Below are 19576 nucleotides of genomic sequence, written 5' to 3'. Positions count from 1 at the left end.
GACATGAGACGGGAGATGGTTAAGAGACTGCAGACATGAGACGGGAGATGGTTAAGAGACTGCAGACATGAGACGGGAGATGGTTAAGAGACTGCAGACATGAGACGGGAGATGGTTAAGAGACTGCAGACATGAGACGGGAGATGGTTAAGAGACTGCAGACATGAGACGGGAGATGGTCAGAGACTGCAGACATGTTACAAAAGTGCCACAGGTTTGGCACCAATCCCTTCACCTTCCTGTCCCGTGTTCCTGCACACTACTCCCTATGATTCTTGGTGAGCTGCATGTATGTGAAGTCCGGTCATTGTGTCTTGCAGCGCTGAAGACTTTCACCCGAAGTACAACACTCTGGACGGCCATGTGCAGAGGACCAGCTTCGAGGGGGTGTACCTGGTGGAGGACGGGAAGCCCAAGTAAGTGCAAAGAACACATCTTGCTGTTGAAGTTGTGATTCACCTCTGACATCTGTCACAATGTGTTCTTGTCAGGAACCCCAGTGGAAGGACGGGGGTGACAGGAAGAGGGTTACTGGGAAGGTGGGGACCCAACCATGCAGCTGACCCCATCATCACACGGTAAGGATTTCCACTATGAATGTAGTTATTTATTTATTAAAGTCGTTGTAAACCCTTCCATATACACAGTGAAGTGACTGACCTCCGGGTGATACACAGAGCCTAAACAAATCCTCCTACATAAGTTGTACTTGTTTTATCTGCAGTCTTCTCTTCTCTACATCCATTCAAAGTGCAGAATGTATAAAGCTTGTCTGAGAGCCCAGAAAGCAGGGGGTGGGGAGCTAAAGAGCTCAGTGATGAAAGCTCTGAGAGCTGATTGGACAGAAGGGACACACACCCTCCTTCACACGGGAACAGAGCTGAAGCTGTCAATTAGCTGGAGGTCCCTCCACCTGTCACCATTTTTCTCTTGGTGTCAGGAAAACTTGTCAGAAGCGATTCACGCTGATAGCAGAGGAAGGAGGCAGCAGACAGAAATTACACTTAGTGCTCTGGATTGAGACAAGTACACACTATAGAGGGATAGGCTTTGTTCATATTTCATGTCTGAGGTTTACAACCACTTTAAATCATCATTAAAGGGACCCGGTCCCCATACAGCACGTTGTAAAGCAAGCCATACCTATAAAAGATGACAGCTAGCTGCCATAACCCCGGTATCCTCGTGTTCGGGCGGCACAAGATAATAGTGGTCTCTGTGGCGGATTCGCCGCAAGATCACTTTTATCGGCGAGAGAGGGCCCTCCGCCGCTTACCGGAGCCGTCGGCAGCACCGAAGGCGATCATAGTTACATAGTAGGTGAGGTTGAAAAAAGACACAAGTCCATCAAGTCCAACCTATGTGTGTGATTATATGTCAGTATTACATTACATATCCCTGTATGTTGCGGTCATTCAGGTGATTATCTAATAGTTTCTTGAAGCTATCAATGCTCCCCGCTGAGACCACCGCCTGTGGAAGGGAATTCCACATCCTTGCCGCTCTTACAGTAAAGAACCCTCTACGTAGTTTAAGGTTAAACCTCTTTTCTTCTAATTGTAATGAGTGGCCACGAGACTTATTAAACTCTCTTCTGCGAAAAAGTTTTATCCCTATTGTGGAGTCACCAGTACGGTATTTGTATATTGAAATCATATCCCCTCTCAAGTGTCTCTTCTCCAGAGAGAATAAGTTCAGTGCTCGCAACCTTTCCTCATAACTAAGATCCTCCAGACCCTTTATTAGCTTTGTTGCCCTTCTTTGTACTCGCTCCATTTCCAGTACATCCTTCCTGAGGACTGGTGCCCAGAACTGGACAGCATACTCTAGGTGCGGCCGGACCAGAGTCTTGTAGAGCGGGAGAATTATCGTTTTATCTCTGGAGTTGATCCCCTTTTTCATGCCAATATTCTGTTTGCTTTGTTAGCAGCAGCTTGGCATTGCATGCCATTGCTGAGCCTATCATCTACTAGGACCCCCAGGTCCTTTTCCATCCTAGATTCCCCCAGAGGTTCTCCCCCCAGTCTATAGATTGCATTCAGATTTTTGCCACCCAAATGCATTATTTTACATTTTTCTACATTGAACCTCATATGCCATGTAGTTGCCCACCCCATTAATTTGTTTGTTCAGGTCTTTTTGCAAGGTTTCCACATCCTGCGGAGAAGTTATTGCCCTTCTTAGCTTAGTATTGTCCGCAAATACAAAGATTGAACTGTTTATCCCATCCTCCAGGTCGTTGCCGTGGCTGTGCATGGAGACGAGTGAGGGGAAGATGGCCCCCACCCGTCTCCATGACACTGCAGGGCGGAAGCGACGTCCGAAACGTCACTTTCGCCCATAGCTCATAAAAGGCCTTTTTTTTTTTTTTTTTTTTTTAAATGACAAAAATTTTTGTATTTATTTATTTTTTATTGCATTTTAGTGTAAACATGAGATCTCAGGTTTTAGACCCCATATCTCATATTTAATGATGCATTCCTTGTAATAGGAATAAAAGTGACACTTCTTTTTATCTTTACAATGTTTTAAAAAAAAAAAAGGTAAAATAAATAAGGAAAAAAATTTTTTTTTAAATGCAACCATAGCGACCGTGTATGAAAAACGGTGTTTAGACCACACATGTGCGGTATCGCCGCAATCGGTAGAGCGAGAGTAATAATTCTAGCCCTAGACCTCCTCTGTAACTAAAAACGTGCAACCTGTAGAATTTTTTTAAATGTCGCCTATGGAGATTTTTAAGAATAAAAGTTTGTCGCCATTCCACGAGCGGGCGCAATATTGAAGCGTGACATGTTGGGTATCAATTTACTCGGTGCAACATTATCTTTCACGGTATAAAAAAAAGTTGGGCTAACTCTACTGTTGGGAGTGGAGAAGCCGCGCTAAAAAAATCTTAATCGGTAAGTCCAATCAAAACCATCAATGATAAAAAGAGTCCATATGAAACACTTGTAATCTTGACATCACCACAGTGTATATGCACAGACATGAAAGCCCAACCACCGTAACTAATATCAGCTTACCAGATGGCAAGCATAAAGGACGGATGGCTATAGCCCAGCCAAGGCCTTTAGCTTGTAGATGTCAACACTGGTGCCGGTGGGCTGGATCGTACAAAACCCTTCCTCTCTCCACCTATGGTATTCGTCCTGTACTCAAACGGGTGCCCCAGAAGAAACCAGACTAACCATAGCGTAATACTGTCTAAACTGTGTTTATTAAAAGCAAGGTAATGCACTTACACTTAAGTAGAAGATTGTATGCATAATTAAAAGGTCCCGACCGGCATACACACACGGAGCCCGTCCTCCTAGTAAGATCGCGTGGTGAGGTCACTGCGTACTTTTCCTCCAGACGCGTTTTGTCATTAGCAGCCGTTATCAATGGGGAACGATTGGTTCCTACTGTTTCCTGTGCGTATATCCCACTGCATGCCGCTGCTTTTATATGTTTTGTTATGCTCTATAGTCTATATACTCATTTTTTGAGCGCAGTATTTTCCCCTTTCGCTCTTTTTAACTTTACTGTTGTCTTATTTTTTAATTAAAAAAAAGTGTTTTTTTTTTTTTTTTTTTTTTTTTTAAAGTGCGCTTGTAAGACAGCTGTGCAAATACGGTGTGACAGAAAGTATTGCAACGACCGCCATTTTATTCTCCAGGGTGTTAGAAAAAAAAAAAGTATGATGTTTGGGGGTTCTAAGTAATTTTCTAGCAAAAAAAACCTGTTTTTAACTTGTAAACAACACATCTAAAAAAGAGGCCCGGTCTTTAAGTGGTTAAACCCACATGTGTGAGCCCGCCAGGAAGCTGTCACCTGTATTGGGCCAATCATCTGCAATCGGGGCATTTCCTGCTCTGCAGCCACATATATAAATGCAGCTGGGGGGTAGGGACTACCGCAACAGCTTATGATTGGCCCAGTATAGTGATGGCTGCCTGGCGAGCTTGCAGAGCTGGGTTCATCATATGCCTGCGCCCATCCAGTGAGAACTGCTGGGTCCCCTGCAGCCACGCCCCCCCCCCAGCTTCCTTCCTCTGACCTCCCACCTATTACAGGAACAGTGGCGAAATCAGAGGAAGAAACCATTGAGAGGCGGGGGGGGGGGGGACTCAGGAGGTGGACACTCCCAGATGGGTTGGTTTCACTGGGGACATCAGCAGAAGCTTTCTAAGGACTGGAGCTGAGTTCAGCAATGCAGACAGCAGGAAAGGTTAAGCGTTTGCTGCCATCATTTTACAGGCTTGCTTTATAATATTGTGTATAGCAACATGATCTCTTTTAAATGCAACTAATATAAATATCTGATTTTGCTGGATTTCAATGTCTTGTAAGCTCTTTCAGCAGCACTCAGGCTGAGAGAGGGGAGGATTAGTGCTTCGGGCCAGCCAGTTATTCTGCATTCACATGTGCTAACCAGGACCGTGCTGACAGGAGGAGAGAGCAAAGAGATGACCTTACCAGCCTGTTCATTTTTTTTTTTTTTTTTTTTTCTAATTAAACGTTTTTATTTCCCACAGACATTTTTTCTTCGTACAGTACAATCATTCCATATTTAGCAATCAGCCTGTTCCTTAAAGAGGAACGGCAGTCTGCTCACATAATTTGTGATAAAAACATCTTTGCCATTCTGAAGCTTCTCTCCAACCACTTTGCATATTATTTTATATATACTGTGATTCTGTACTTGCCAAATATGCTGCAGAAATCTCCCTCCACTGAGTCTGCAACCATTTTAACTGTGGGCAGCTGAAGCTGCTTCCTGTTCACTTCCTGGATTTACACAGAGGCACACCTCCAGCTCTGCAGCTCTCATTGGCCCTCTTATGACCCCCCCCCCCACTTTCTGGCAAACTCACATAATAAGCCTAGGCTAATGACCAGACAAGAAAGAAGTGGGCTGTATAAGGGATTTACTGGCAGAAAAAAAATGTTTTAACTTTGGATAGTAAAACAAGGACAGAAGATTTAATAGATGGAAAGATGAAAAAATGACTGAAGAGCCGTTTTAACTGTGCAATTACCATTGAGGGACAAGGGAGGTGACTTAGCTGTGATGCATAGTTGCCAATAGTCCCGAATTTCCCAGGACATTCCCAGGATTTGGACCCTTTTCCCGATTTTAGTGTTTACCAGGAGATGTCCTTCTCCGCCACTAGAGGTCCGCAGCCGGCGGAGATAATGTCTCCGTCGGCCGCCATTTTCCAGAGGACCAGGCGGGTTCAAGCTACAATGGAAAGAGAGCTGCGGCGCCGCCCACCCCCCGCCCCCGGAGGGGTGCATGATCATCCCGTGCCTGTTCACACTGCTGCCTAAACATTGATCAGCTCTGTGTTTGAGCCGAGCTCAGGCTCAGCATTGGGCAGCGGCAGGTGTCCTGTGATTGGCCGAGCAGGTCATGTGCAGGACGGATGGAGGACATGAGGGAACTGGTCACATGTGGATGCAGGGCTGGACTGTGTCTGTGGGTAATCACGCCAGCCCTGCATGCTCCTGGAGTTCTAACTAGTGCTGTGTGTCTCTGCTTCCTGAGGTTGGTCAATGGTCTCTCTCATCTGCTGTGTCAGCCGCCCCCTCTCCTCTCTGTCAGACACCCCTCCTCCCAGCCTTCCATGTTCCTATATACAGGAGGACTACAAGTAGCTGGGACATGGGAGGCTGGGACTTGTAGTCCTCCTAGTAGCTGGGACTTGTTGTTCTTCTTCTCGTAGCTGGGACATGAGAGGCTGGGACTTGTAGTCCTCCTAGTAGCTGGGACATGGGAGGCTGGGACTTATAGTTCTCCTCGTAGCTGAGACACGAGAGGCTGGGACTTGTAGTCCTCCTAGTAGCTGAGGCATGGGAGGCTGGGACTTGTAGTTCTGCTCATAGCTAAGACATGAGAGGCTGGGACTTGTAGTCCTCCTAGTAGCTGAGGCATGGGAGGCTGGGACTTTTAGTTCACATCGTAGCTGGGACATGAGAGGCTGGGACTTGTAGTCCTCCTAGTAGCTGGAACTTGTTCTTCTCGTAGCTGGGACATGGGAGGCTGGGACTTGTAGTCCTCCTAGTAGCTGGGACTTGTTCTTCTCGTAGCTGGGACATGGGAGGCTGGGACTTGTAGTCCTCCTAGTAGCTGGGACATGGGAGGCTGGGACTTATAGTTCTCCTCGTAGCTGGGACATGAGAGGCTGGGACTTGTAGTCCTCCTAGTAGCTGGGACATGGGAGGCTGGGAGTTGTACTTGTAGTCCTCCTGTATTGGGGGGCATGGTAGGCTGGGACTGGTAGTCCTCCTGTATTGTGGGACACGAAAGGCTGTAACGTATAGTCCTCCTCGTGTAATGTCAAACCCCCCCTCTTCTGTCAGATCCCCTTCTTTCATCTCTCCTCCCCCCCTTTCTCTCACCCCCCCCCCCCCCTTACTGCCTCTCTCTCTCACCTCCTCCTCTTACCTCCCTCTTTCCCTCCTCAGGGGGTGGGGGCCCTATGAGATAGGTTGTATGGGGTCCCAATAATTTCTAACAGCAGCCCTGTGAGTGAGTGCACCAGTTTGGATGTTTCTTGACCTACCCCCTGTCATAGAGGCTCTATGACAGGGGGTAGGTCAGTGTAGAGTGTAGGGGTCCCTCTATGACAGGGGGTAGGGCAGTGTGGAGTGTAGGGGTCCCTCTATGACAGGGGGTAGGGCAGTATGGAGTGTAGGGGTCCCTCTGTGACAGGGGGTAGGGCAGTGTGGAGTGTAGGGGTCCCTCTATGACAGGGGATAGGGCAGTGTGGAGTGTAGGGGTCCCTCTATGACAGGGGATAGGGCAGTGTGGAGTGTAGGGGTCCCTCTGGGACCTACCCTCTGTCATAGAGGGACCCCTAATCTCCACACTGACCACCTGTCATAGAGGGACCCCCACACTCACCTGAGATGTAAGGAAGCACTCCGCTGGGGACACCTGAGATGTAAGGAGGGAATCTACTGGGGACACCTGATGGCATCTGGTGGCAGGCGACGTGACAAGTGACACACTTGGGGCTCCCACTGGTTCTGCAATATGGTGAGTTGAACTATTTAAATTCTTATTACAATGTAATAATGATAATAATGCGCTTCTATCATCCTGACACCATAACAACCATGGTGAAGGGATGATTGAAGCACTAACACCAGGTTTTTGGAGTATCTTTATTTGCTGATTGTTAAACTTTCTGAAATACACACATTTCTATTGTGGTGTAAGATCTGGGCCTGCTGTCCCTTCATCCCTTTGTTTCTACCTCCATCCCTCGTTCATCTCAGACTCTAACCACACCCCCTTTGAGTCACGCCCCTTCAAGCCACGCCCACCATTCCACGTAAACCACGCCCATTTTTTGGGCGCGGCGCACTGCGCGTGCCACATTTTTTTGTTTCCTATGCCACGCCTACTTAGCTCTTTAAGTCTTAGGACTGGATGGACAGAAATACAAATAACATGGCTCCCATATACAGCATTTATTTCATCTGTCTTTTTAAAAAAAAAAGTATTCATACCCCTTGAAATTTTCCACAGTTTGTCATGTTACAACCAAAAACATAAATGTATTTTATTGGGATTTTATGTGATAGACCAACACAAAGTGGCACATAATTGTGAAGTGGAAGGAAAATGATAAATGGTTCAACATTGTTTACAAATAAATATCTGAAAAGTGTGGCGTACATTTGTATTCAGCCCCCTTTATTCTGATACCCCTAACTAACATCTAGTGGAACCAATTGCCTTCAGAAGTCACCTAATTAGTAAATAGAGTCCACCGGTGTGTAACTTAGACCCCTTTCACACTGGAGCGGTGCGCTGGCAGGGCGTCAGAAAAAGTCCTGCCAGCAGCTTCTTTGGAGCGGTGAACTGACCGCTCCTCCACCGCTGCTCCCCATTGAAATCAATGGGGCAGCGCTGCGATACCACCAGCAAAACGCCGCTCCGGTTAAAACCGCCCCGCTAGCAGCCGAATAACGACAGACTAAAAATAGTGCCACTTTACGTGGCGGCAGAGTGTGAAAGGGGTCTTAATCTCAGAATAAATACAGCTGTTTTGTGATGCCCTCAGAGGTTTGTTGGAGAACCTTAGTGAACAAACAGCATCATGAAGGCCAAGGAACACACCAGACAGGTCAGGGATAATGTTGTGGAGAAGTGTAAAGCAGGGTTAGGCTATAAAAAAAAAAATCCCAAGCTTTGAACATCTCACGGAGCTCTGTTCAATCCATCATCTGAAAATGGAAAGAGTATGGCACAACTGCAAACCTACCAAGACATGGCCGTCCACCTAAACTGACAGGCCGGGCAAGGAGAACATTAATTAGAGAATCAGCCAAGAGGCCCATGGTAACTCTGGAGGAGCTGCAGAGATCCACAGCTCAGGTGGGAGAATCTGTCCACAGGACAACTATTAGTCATCCACTCCACAAATCTGGTCTTTATGGAAGAGTGACAAGAAGAAAGCCATTGTTGAAAGAAAGCCGTAAGAAGTCCTGTTTGCAGTTTGCGAGAAGCCATGTGGGGGACACAGCAAAGAGAGAAGAAGAAGGTGCTCTGGTCAGATGAGACCAAAATTGAACATTTTGGCCTAAAAGTAAAACACTATGTGTGGTGGAGAACTAACACTGCACATCACCCTGAACACACCATCCCCACCGTAAAACATGGTGGTGGCAGCATCATGTAGTGGAGATGCTTTTCTTCAGCAGGCACAGGGAAGCTGGTCAGAGTTGATGGGAAGATGGATGGAGCCAAATACAGGGCAATCTTATGCCGCGTACACACGAGCGGACTTTACGGCAGACTTTGCCCGGCGGACTGGATTTCGTTGGACAATTCGATCGTGTGTGGGCTCCAGCGGACTTTGTTTTCTCAAAAGTTGGACGGACTTAGATTTGAAACATGTTTTAAATTAATCCGTCGAAATCGAGTCCGAAAAGTCCGCTGTCTGTATGCTAGTTCGACGGACAAAAAGCCACACTAGGGCAGCTATTGGCTACTGGCTATGAACTTCCTTGTTTTAGTCCGGTCGTAAGTCATCACGTACGAATTCGATGGACTTTGGTTGATTGTGTGTAGGCAAGTCCGTTCATTCAGAAAGTCCGTCGTAAAGTACGTCGAAAAGTCCGCCGGGCAAAGTCTGCCGTAAAGTCCGCTCGTGTGTACGCGGCATAAGAAGAAAACCTGCCGAGTACACACGACTTTTCGACCGGACTGGTCCAACGGACAATTCGACCGTGTGTGGGCTTCATCGGACCTGCAGTGGACTTTTTCGGTCAAAAATCTGACGGACTTTAGATTTGGAACATGCTTCAAATCTTTCCGACGGACTCGGGTCCGGTGGAAAAATCCGCTCGTCCGTATGCTAGTCCGATGGACAAAAACCGACGCTAGGGCAGCTATTGGCTACTGGCTATCAACTTCCTTACTTTAGTCCGGTGTACGGCATCACGTACGAATCCGTCCGACTTTGGTGTGATCGTGTGTAGGCAAGTCCTTTCATTAGAAAGACCGTCGGACCTTTGTTGTCAAAGTCTGCCCGTGTGTACACGGCATTAGAGTCTGCAAAAGACTTGAGACTGGGACGGAGGTTCACCTTCCAGCAGGACAACGACCCTAAACATACAGCCAGAGCTACAATGGAATGGTTTAGATCAAAGCATATTCATGTGTTAGAATGGCCCAGTCAAAGTCCAGACCTAAATCCAATTGAGAATCTGTGGCAAGACTTGAAAATTGCTGTTCACAGACGCTCTCCATCCAATCTGACAGAGCTTGAGCTATTGTGCAAAGAAGAATGGGCAAAAATGTCCCTCTAGATGTAAAAGTTGGCAGAGACATCCCCAAAAAGACTTGCAGCTGTAATTGCAGAAAAAGGAGGTTCTACAAAGTATTAACTCAGGGGGCGCCATACAAATGTACCCCACACTTTTCACATATTTATTTGTAAAAAATGTTGATAATCATTGATCATTTTCCTTCCTCTTCACAATTATGTGCCACTTTGTGTTGGTCTATCACATAAAATCCCAATAAAATACATTTACGTTTTTGGTTGTAACATGACAAAATGTGGAAAATTTCATGGAGTGTGAATACTTTTTTTGAGGCACTGAATTTGTATTTTAGTTGTTTGCCTGATGAACACTGAGGATGGATTTTTTTTTTTTTTTTTTTTTTTTAACTCTTTGGTGCAAATATCAGTCATGATTTGTCTCCCCCTACAGGTGGAAGAGAAACACTTCAGGAGAGAAAGTGACCGACCCGGAGACGGGGAAAGCCATCTTACAGTTTGTAGCCATTCAGAGGAAGGATTGCGGCCAGTGGGCTATACCTGGGGTGAGTAGACAGTTATCAGCCACTCACCTGATATCTCCTCTCTGGACTCACAAAACTGTAACCTCTGCAATCCTGTATACGATGCATGTTTACTCGATTGGATGTCGCAACAGGAAATTATTTTCTGTTTTTTATAAAACTGCGATATCCCCCATGATGAGCCCACCATACACTGACTGAACGACTCCTGTCAATGTATTGCCTAATGAAGGACTGCAGAGAGGAGCCGTCCTTCACCAGGGGGTCCGCCTCCCTGAGGCCAAGAGCCGATTTAAGCCAATGATTTCAGCTGAGACCTGGTCCTTAAAGACATGGATGAGCGAGTTTGGGGGTGGAGGAACTTGACTGGCCTGCACAGAGTCCTGACCTCAACCCGATGGAACACCTTTGGGATGAATTAGAGTGGAGACTGCGAGCCAGGCCTTCTCATCCAACATCAGTGCCTGACCTCACAAATGCTCTTCTGGAAGAATGGTCAAACATTCCCATAGACACACTCCTAAACCTTGTGGACAGCCTTCCTAGAGGAGTTGAAGCTGTTATAGCTGTGGGGGGGCAACTCAATACTAAGACAGGGATGCTATTAAAGTTTTATATATATATATATATATATATATATATATATATATATATATATATATATATAATATATATAAATATATATATAATATATACACACACACACACACACACTATGTGTGTGTAAAGGCAGGTGTCCCAATACTTTTGGTAATATAGTGTACGTGATCCTGCACAGGAGAGCAGTTGCAGTAAATCTGCTATGGGGCGGACCTAAAGTGGTTGAAGACGTACACTGATAGTAAAAGTGACCGAGAGAAAAGCATTTCTTGGTAAAGAAATGCTGAAACCATCCTGTTATTGCTGCTTTTATGGCTGACCACGCTTGGAGGACTCCTATAAGATTAATATCTAGAAACTCTGAGCTGCCTGCCCCTCCCCCAGTGCCCAGCATAAAATAAGACCTCCATTCTCCTGCTACCCACATCACCTGGCAGACTAGTATGAGTGGTATATGCAGTGGTTTCCATAGACGACTTTAACTGTTTATGGTCACGTTGCAGTACTAAATCTTACCAGCAGGTGGCAAGTGAAATCTGTAAAAGCAGCAAATCTTGGCAGTTGGGGACCACTGTTACCCCCTTTTTTTTTAAAATCTATTTTTGCAGGCCATTGCCTGGTGTTTCAGGTGTCGGGGACAGTAGTTATTATTATTATTATTATTATCATTATTCAGGATATATATAGTGCCAACAGTCTACGCAGCTCTTTACAATATAAATCCCTTGTGGTGAGATTTCCTGCAGTCGCTTGTCTCTCCACTGTGAGCTTCTCGCGCTATAGGTTAGAAGCTGCAGCAAGTCAGAACCCACCTCAGTTCCTGGCTGGCGGACACCCAGCATCATCTAACCCTTTACTCACCAGCTTGACTGTCCCTGGCCCTGCCCCTTTCATACATTTTGATTTCAGTTCTGTCAATCGCAGAGGCTCAGCATCGCATGTGGGGCGCTACTTTGTAAATGTAGCCTGCCTAGGAATACCCACTCCTCCAGGTGGACCCACCCATCAAGACATTTTGCATAACTCCTCCCAAGATCCAGCCCCCTGCTTGCATCCAGGACCGAGGAGCACCGAGGCTGGGTGCTGTGATATCTTCAGGAAGGTATGTACAGCCCCCTGCTGGCCCCTCCTACCAGCAATGATCTGCCTGCATTGTATAAAGGAGCACAGAGACCCAGTGATGACATCACTGTGTCTAAAATAATGTATGTAAACAGAAAAAGGTGTGGTGTGTGTGTTTTTTTTGTTTGTTTTTTTGTTTTGTTTTTTATATTTCATTAGTATGTTGATGAGGAGGGGAGGAGAAACCAGGGAGGCCAAAACATAAGCAGCATCAGGAAACTGGTTTGGTTTCTGTGGGCAATAGTTGTGTTTTTTTTGTTTTTTTTTTTTTTGTTTTTTTTTTTGTTTTTTTCCCCCACTTCACTATGAGGACGTCATTGATGTTGTTTTTCTCCCCTTTGCAGGGAATGGTGGATCCCGGAGAGGTGATCACAGCGACACTACGCAGGGAGTTCTGCGAGGAGGCTCTGAACTCTCTGGAGAGGTCGGGAGAAGAGAAGGACACACAGGAGAGGATTCAGAACCTTTTCTCCCAGGATCATTTACTGGTACGTCACACCCTTAGATCAAACAAGGAGAGGGGCGCGTAGTACCAACACTGGGTCAGGTCATACCTGACTCACCTACAATCAGTTTCTTATTGCAACTTATACAAACATTTTAAAGGTTTATTATATCTGCTCGATAATTGTAAGAAATACCTGTTTGTCCTATTGGAGATCCAGTGCTGTCTGCAGTGTTGTTTCATACAATGATATTTACCCCCCCAACTCACTTCTGTGTACTACAAGGGAAGCCCTGGGTCCTGAGGTCGTAGTAGGGGGATTGTACTGAGGGGTGGTCTGTACTGATCAGGGGCGGGGTTTGTAAGGTCTGATGGATTGGGAAGGGTTTGATCCGTACTGAGAGTGTGCACTGGGTGGGGGATGGTGGGATTTGAGTTTGGGGGAAAATTTGTACTGGGATTGGGGCTGTTGAATAGCATCTGTACTGTAGGGAATATGAGCTTGGGGGAGGGGGGGGGGGGATTTGTACTGGGAGGAGGGAGTAATTTAGGTTATACTCCATACACTAGCCTGTGTGTTGCCTACATCTGTCTTCTGCACTCCCAGGTACCTGTACTTCGTAATCCTGTCCCTATACTCTGTGTGATGCACTTCTGACCCCTGCACTCTGTGCATTACAAACTCCTTACCCCTGACCCCTGCACTCTGTGCATTACAAACTCCTTACCCCTGACCCCTGCACTGTGTGCATTACAATCTCCTTACCCCTGACCCTGCATTACAAACTCCTTACCCCTGACCCCTGCACTCTGCATTACAAACTCCTTACCCCTGACCCCTGCATTCTGCACTCCTGTCGTATTCCCTGCACACTCTGCATTACATACTCCTGATACTTCTGACGAGAGGCAGGGGTGAGAGAGACGGGGGGGGGTGAGAGGGGTGAGAGAGGGGGGGGGGTGAGAGAGAAGAGAGAGGGAGGGGGGGTGAGAGAGAAGAGAGAGGGAGGGGGGGTGAGAGAGAAGAGAGAGGGAGGGGGGGGTGAGAGAGGAGAGAGAGGGGGGGGTCAGAGGAGAGAGCGGGGTGAGAGGGGGAGGGGTGAGAGTGAGACATTCTCTCTCTTTTTTTCCATATCCCTGTGCATTGTTTGCTATGAAACGCATCTAATAGGTTTTTGAACTTATCTAAACTCCCTGCTGACACCACCAACTGTGGAGGGGAGTTCTGCATCCTTACTGCTCTTAAAGTAGTTGTAAACCCTTACACACCGCTTTTACCTACAGGTAAGCCTACAATAAGGCTTCCCTGTAGGTACCGTGAATATCTCCTAAATCCCCTGTATCAGCAGACGTCATCGGCACATGCTCATTGAAGAAACGTCTCGCTTGTTACGTTTCTGGCGCATGCATGGGAGTGACGTCATTGTGGCTCCGGCCAATCGCAGCGCCAGAGCCTGCGATACCCGGAAAGAACTCCAGGAGACATGTCACCGGCCACAGCGGTGTGCCGGGACCGCTGCGGGAGCTTCGATGGGTGGGTTTACAATCTCTTTAACTGTAAATAATCCCTTACATAGTTTAGGATTGAACCATTTCTGTCCCAACTTTGGTTGCTTATCTTTTTTAGAGACCGAAGATTAAAAAGTTTCCTCCCAATGCTAGAATCCCTGTTTTTTAAAGATTTGTAAATCGCTAACATATCCCCTCCTAAAGTATAACTAAAGGGAATTTTTTTTTTTTTTTTTTTTTTAGTTTTGGATAGAGTGGAGAGGGATTAGAACCCCTGACAGTTTTTATTGATGTCTGTGCCCCCATTAGGGAGATTCACCTTCTCTATTTGTCCTCTTTACCATTATCATTGAAAGTAAAGGAAAATCCAAAATTTTGGGTTGTCCCCAGAAAAGTAGAAATCGGGGAAATCTTCCTATCGGGACACTAGTTCTGGTGACCTAGGAGTTCCCTTAATTTGCAGGGATTTCATCACTTCCTGTTTGGCTATAGGACAGGAAGTGAAGGGAAATCTCTGCAATGGGACGCAGATGGTGTGGGGGGGGGGGGGGATAAAAAATCTGACAGAGGTTATAATCCTCCCTTACGCTATCCAAAATGGTTTTGCCTATAGTTCTACTTTAAGCATTTCTTCTCACAGCTAGAGAACTGACCACGCTGTGCTGTCATGCTTAGTCATTTTTATTAGGAAAACAGGACTGGCAGGAACACCAGGGATTTCACATAAATGAAATAATATGAGGAGAACAGGAGACTTTCTCATACAAGTACATGGTACAGCAGGCACATATCAGGAATATGAAGTGTTGGGTGTACATGTTCTTTAATGTTTGTAGTCACTCCTCATAACTGAGGTCCTCCAGCCTCCTTATTGGCTTTGTTGCCCTTCTGTGGACTTTGGGATATGATCCCAGTTAGTGTCATGTGGTATCAGTAAAGTTGTCTCTTTTTAAAAATGTAGTGTTCTTGTCCTGTCCTTTTTATATGTCCTTTATCTACAATTTTATGGCAAATGTAATTACTCTGTGATCACAGTTACCCAAGTTATCCCAATCGGCTCTTTGCTGTGCTGTTTGTAATTAGTAGGTCCAGCAGAGCATTATCTTTAGTTGGGACATTCACAATTTGACCCAAGAAATTGTCCTGCATTACATTCAGGAAACGATGACCCTTTTTTAAGTGTGAGTTCCATCTATCTAGTTAATGTGAGGATAGTTGAATTCCCCCCCCCCCATAATTATAACATTGCCCTGCCTCCCCGCCATTTCTAACTGTGAAAGTAGATGGGTCTCTTCCTCCACTTTGATAGTAGGGGGCCTATAGAATAGTTCCTCCATTTCATTAACTAGACTTCTAGCATTTGTGTACATGCCTTTTCAATTTTGTAATTTCTGTAAAACTCTCCCTTGTGGCACAGCATATTTTGTGGGTATAAGGACTATGACATGTGTGCTGTGTATACAGTTAGTAGGCACACCCACCATCCTTATTTTCCTTTAGATGCTCAGAGGTGACCCAGGTCTTTCACAATCCTAGCAACGCCCCTGTGAATAATTATGATAGCACTGTACTCTACCAGGAAGTTTCACGGAAAATTTTATATGTGGTTTGTTAGTATGTTGGGTTAGTTAATGAAGTGTTTGTCATTGTGCTTATCAGCTACCTACAGTCCTTTTATGGAATTCCATATCATTGTGTATCTTGAGTTAAACCCAACATGGCAGAGGAAATGTGATATGAAAACCTCTGGTCCCCTTTAAAGGGTCAGTCCACCGAAAGCCTAGTGTTTGGGTGCTGGAAAGTTCAGCCCCTGACAGGCTCTTCTATTTTTCGGGGACTCCTTCAGGTGCGCACACCTGCTGCGCCCTTTGCGGGGTTCCTAGCATCCTTGGGTTGGGTTCCCAGGTCTGTACACCTGCTGTGCCCAATATGAGGGGTTCTCACCATCCCTGTGCTGAGTTCCCGGGTCTGTACACCTGCTGTGCCCATTATGAGGGCTTCCCACCAACCCTGTGCTGAGTTCCCTGGTCTGTACACCTGCTGTGCCCATTATGAGGGCTTCCCACCATCCCTGTGCTGAGTTCCCTGGTCTGTACACCTGCTGTGCCCATTATGAGGGCTTCCCACCATCCCTGGGCTGAGTTCCCAGGTCTGTACACCTGCTGTGCCCATTATGAGGGCTTCCCACCATCCCTGTGCTGAGTTCCCTGGTCTGTACACCTGCTGTGCCCATTATGAGGGGTTCCCACCATCCCTGGGCTGAGTTCCCTGGTCTGTACACCTGCTGTGCCCATTATGAGGGCTTCCCACCATCCCTGGGCTGAGTTCCTAGGTCTGTACACCTGCTGTGCCCATTATGAGGGCTTCCCACCATCCCTGTGCTGAGTTCCCGGGTCTGTACACCTGATGTGCCCATTATGAGGGGTCTCCACCATCCCTGTGCTTTTATATTGTGGTTTATGTCTCCAATTTGGAAACCATTTGCTTCTGAAAATACCAGCTACCATACTAATCCTACAGCTTCAGTCATTTTGCGTTGGAGACCTGGAAAAACCATGCAGATTTGGAGCTGTAAAAGGTCCAATCAGATTGCCATGACAGCCAGGCAAGGCTGTGAATTCCAAAGTGAAATAATGCATCAATGTTGTCACCCTATAGTCTTTGATGGATTTGTAGTCTCAGCTGGACTGTACATAAGCGGCAAACAACTTAAAGCCCAACTCCAGCTTACACTTATTGAGCAGTTACAGCAATAGTTGAGTCTTTTTTTTTTTTTTTTTTTTGACCCATATAAAAGTCAACTGTTATCACCCCTGCTGATGGAATATGGTTTCTCCCAACCCTTCCAACTTCCTGTTTTGCTGGACAGTTTGGTCCGTTACAGGAAGAGGAGTAACAACACCATCGGGTAATAAATCTGTTACGGGGGAACTATGAGTTGCCCTTTAAGTCTCATTTCTCTTGGTCGGTGCAAAGCTAACAGACTGGCAGTTTGTTGTTCCTTCCTGGGACGTGTTCTATATTCTATCTGATATTTCTTGTACTGCGTTTTTTTTTTAACGTCTATGTGATTTACAGGTCTACAAGGGGTATGTGGATGACCCTCGGAACACTGATAACGCCTGGATGGAGACGCAAGCAGTTAATTACCATGATGATACAGGTGGGGGGATACTGATACCTAACACACACAGCTTCCCTCGAGTCGCTTCTTTCCGCTGACCTCCTTGTTCTTCTTGTCTGACAGGCCACATATTGGACCATCTGGCCTTAGAGGCGGGCGACGATGCCGGAAAAGTGCAGTGGGCGGATATCAGCCAGAACCACAGTCTGTACGCCAACCATGCCCACTTCATCCAGATTGTGGCTGAGAAAAGGGGCGCACGCTGGTAGACCCCCCTATAAAGGACTGGCAGTGTACTGTTCATTGCGGGGCATCGATATGGCCGGTCTGAAGATTTTATCGTATTTTCTAGGCATGAAGCAAAAAAAGAACAGATTTTTAAGGTTCCTTTGAAATATAGGATGGAGGTCTTAAAGCCCAACTCCGTACAGAACATATGTTTGGTTAGAGTGGGGAAGAGGTTTGAACCTCGGTCAGGTTTTTATTGCTGTCCTTTTGCTGTGGTAGTACTGGATTGGGATGTTTTAGATTTCCTTTGAAAGTTGGGAAAATGTGGATGCTGTTGATATGAATTTGGGCTGTACACCTGGAGGAGGACCTCCCAAGATAAGAGTTCTTCTGTATGTTGGTGTATGAAACACCAGATTATATATTATCAGGGATGGAGAGGTCAAAATCTGATTTTTAATTTAGTGATGAAGGCAAGCCAACATGCTTCGGGGACTCAGAGACCACTTCTTCAGGGCTGGAGCAGACCATAATATACATTAACCCAAACCAGACTCCAGAGAAGCACATGCAACAATCGGCCATAAGTGCACAGGAGCTTTGGGATCCTCCTCTTCCCCTTAAAGCATTTAAAACACATAAGCCGTACTCCACTGTAACAAGTCTTTTATTGATGCCAGGTTAGGTCAGACATTCTCTCCACCATCAGACGTCAATCCACACACTGATGCGTTTCACCCCGTGGACTTCATCATAGGTCACCTCCTATGAGTAAGTCCTTTGGGTGAAATGCGTCAGAGCGTGGAGTCATAGAAAGTAATGTCACCAGCACACCAGCATCTCCAAAAAAATGGGTCCAAAGCTTTAATCGGCGATCACATCATTACAGCAGAAAGCGACGTTTCGGAGCCACACAGGACCCCTTCATCAGGCATGTGACCTCAGTGCGTTGAGTTATCTCTGATGGCAGGCAGAGAGATTGCATGTCTGACCTTATCTGGCAGCAGTAAAGCTTGTGGTTCAGCAAAAAAAAAAAAAAATTCCGTTCATGTGTCTGCTATCGGTTTATATTGATATACAGAATTATTCTCAATCTCGTCTTTCTTGCTGTTGGTTTATATTGATGTATACTATGTTATAATATAGTTTTAATGTAACAGCCTTCTGTGCAAGGGGCACTTTTTTATCTTTAAAGTGATTGTAAAGGAATATTTAAAGAAAATAAAAAATAAAAATAGCAAACTTCTCTATACTTACCTGTGCAATGGAATTCCACAGATCAGCCCCTATCCTCCTCTTCTCAGGTCCCTTGCCGGTGCTCCTGGCCCCTCCTCCCTGTCCAGTGCCCGCGTGCAAAATCTATTTCCATTACAGATTGATGCAGCCGCTGTGTGCGCTGTGCGGTACTGTAGTGTTATTGGCTACATACAGTCAGCGGCGCCTGTGTGCTCTGGCTGCAGCCACGAGCGACTTCCCATCTGCTGCCGGATATAATGAGAGTCGGGCTGAGCGCTTCTCCACTATTCTGCAGAAGCCTTGTATTTTTTTATCAATAAATACAAGGCTTCCTCTGGCTGAAGTGGAGAGACATCATGATTTCCACCTTGGCCAATCAAAGGAAGCCTTATATTCATTGATTTAAAAAAAATTCAAGGCTTATCCTGAATGGTGGAGAAGCACTCTGCCCTGCTCTTTTTATTTCCAGCAGCAGACAGGAAGTCGCCTGTATTGCCGCCGCAACATAGTGTCGCTTTGTATGTAGCTAATGTCACTACAGTCCATTATAACACACACAGCAGCCGCAACAATCTGTAATGGACGCTGTTGGTTTGGGCCAGCTTGGCCCTAACAAACTGTTATAAGGCTAACTCCACCTTTTTAGGACCAAGCTACACCCATATTTAGGTGCCAAGCAGACTGCAGACTGCTCTTTTCCTCTTTTTTTTTTTTTTTTTTTTTTTTTTTTTTTTGCAAAATTAAAGTGAAACAAAAAATTGCAATTCTACTTTTAAGTATAAGAAAAGGCGAGGAATTGGGACTTTATAAGGTAGTAAACAAATGGATTGTGGAGGAAAAACTGCTGCGCCCGCGCAATATATCAAGCAGCCAACACCACCAATTAGACTAATTGTGTAAGTAAATATGAAAAAGAAAAAGTGTAGCTCTATATTATACTAATGGACATTAATGTGAACATCAATGTGAACCTTTGTGTGAAACACCCGTGTATACCTCTAAT

General features: G+C 45.9%; 1 protein-coding gene across 3 annotated transcripts in view; it reads left to right on the top strand.

Annotated features, from left to right (window-relative positions):
• Positions 1–18579, top strand: part of NUDT9 (nudix hydrolase 9) — a 31728-nt gene extending 13149 nt beyond the window's left edge. For all 3 annotated transcript variants that reach the window (XM_073635997.1, XM_073635998.1, XM_073635999.1), the window contains 6 exons: positions 321–416; positions 492–578; positions 10219–10330; positions 12376–12519; positions 17064–17148; positions 17233–18579. In XM_073635997.1, coding sequence (XP_073492098.1) covers positions 321–416; positions 492–578; positions 10219–10330; positions 12376–12519; positions 17064–17148; positions 17233–17378 — 670 coding nt within the window. In that variant the 3' untranslated portion in view covers positions 17379–18579. The remainder of the gene's footprint in view (positions 1–320; positions 417–491; positions 579–10218; positions 10331–12375; positions 12520–17063; positions 17149–17232) is intronic.
• The last annotated feature ends 997 nt before the right edge of the window (positions 18580–19576 follow it).

Source organism: Aquarana catesbeiana, linkage group LG06 (assembly GCF_042186555.1).
Source record: "Aquarana catesbeiana isolate 2022-GZ linkage group LG06, ASM4218655v1, whole genome shotgun sequence".
In the NCBI taxonomy this organism is placed as follows: Eukaryota; Metazoa; Chordata; class Amphibia; order Anura; family Ranidae; genus Aquarana; species Aquarana catesbeiana.
The sequence above is the reverse complement of the archived record's forward strand: the minus strand, read 5'-3'. Positions and strand labels throughout refer to the sequence as shown.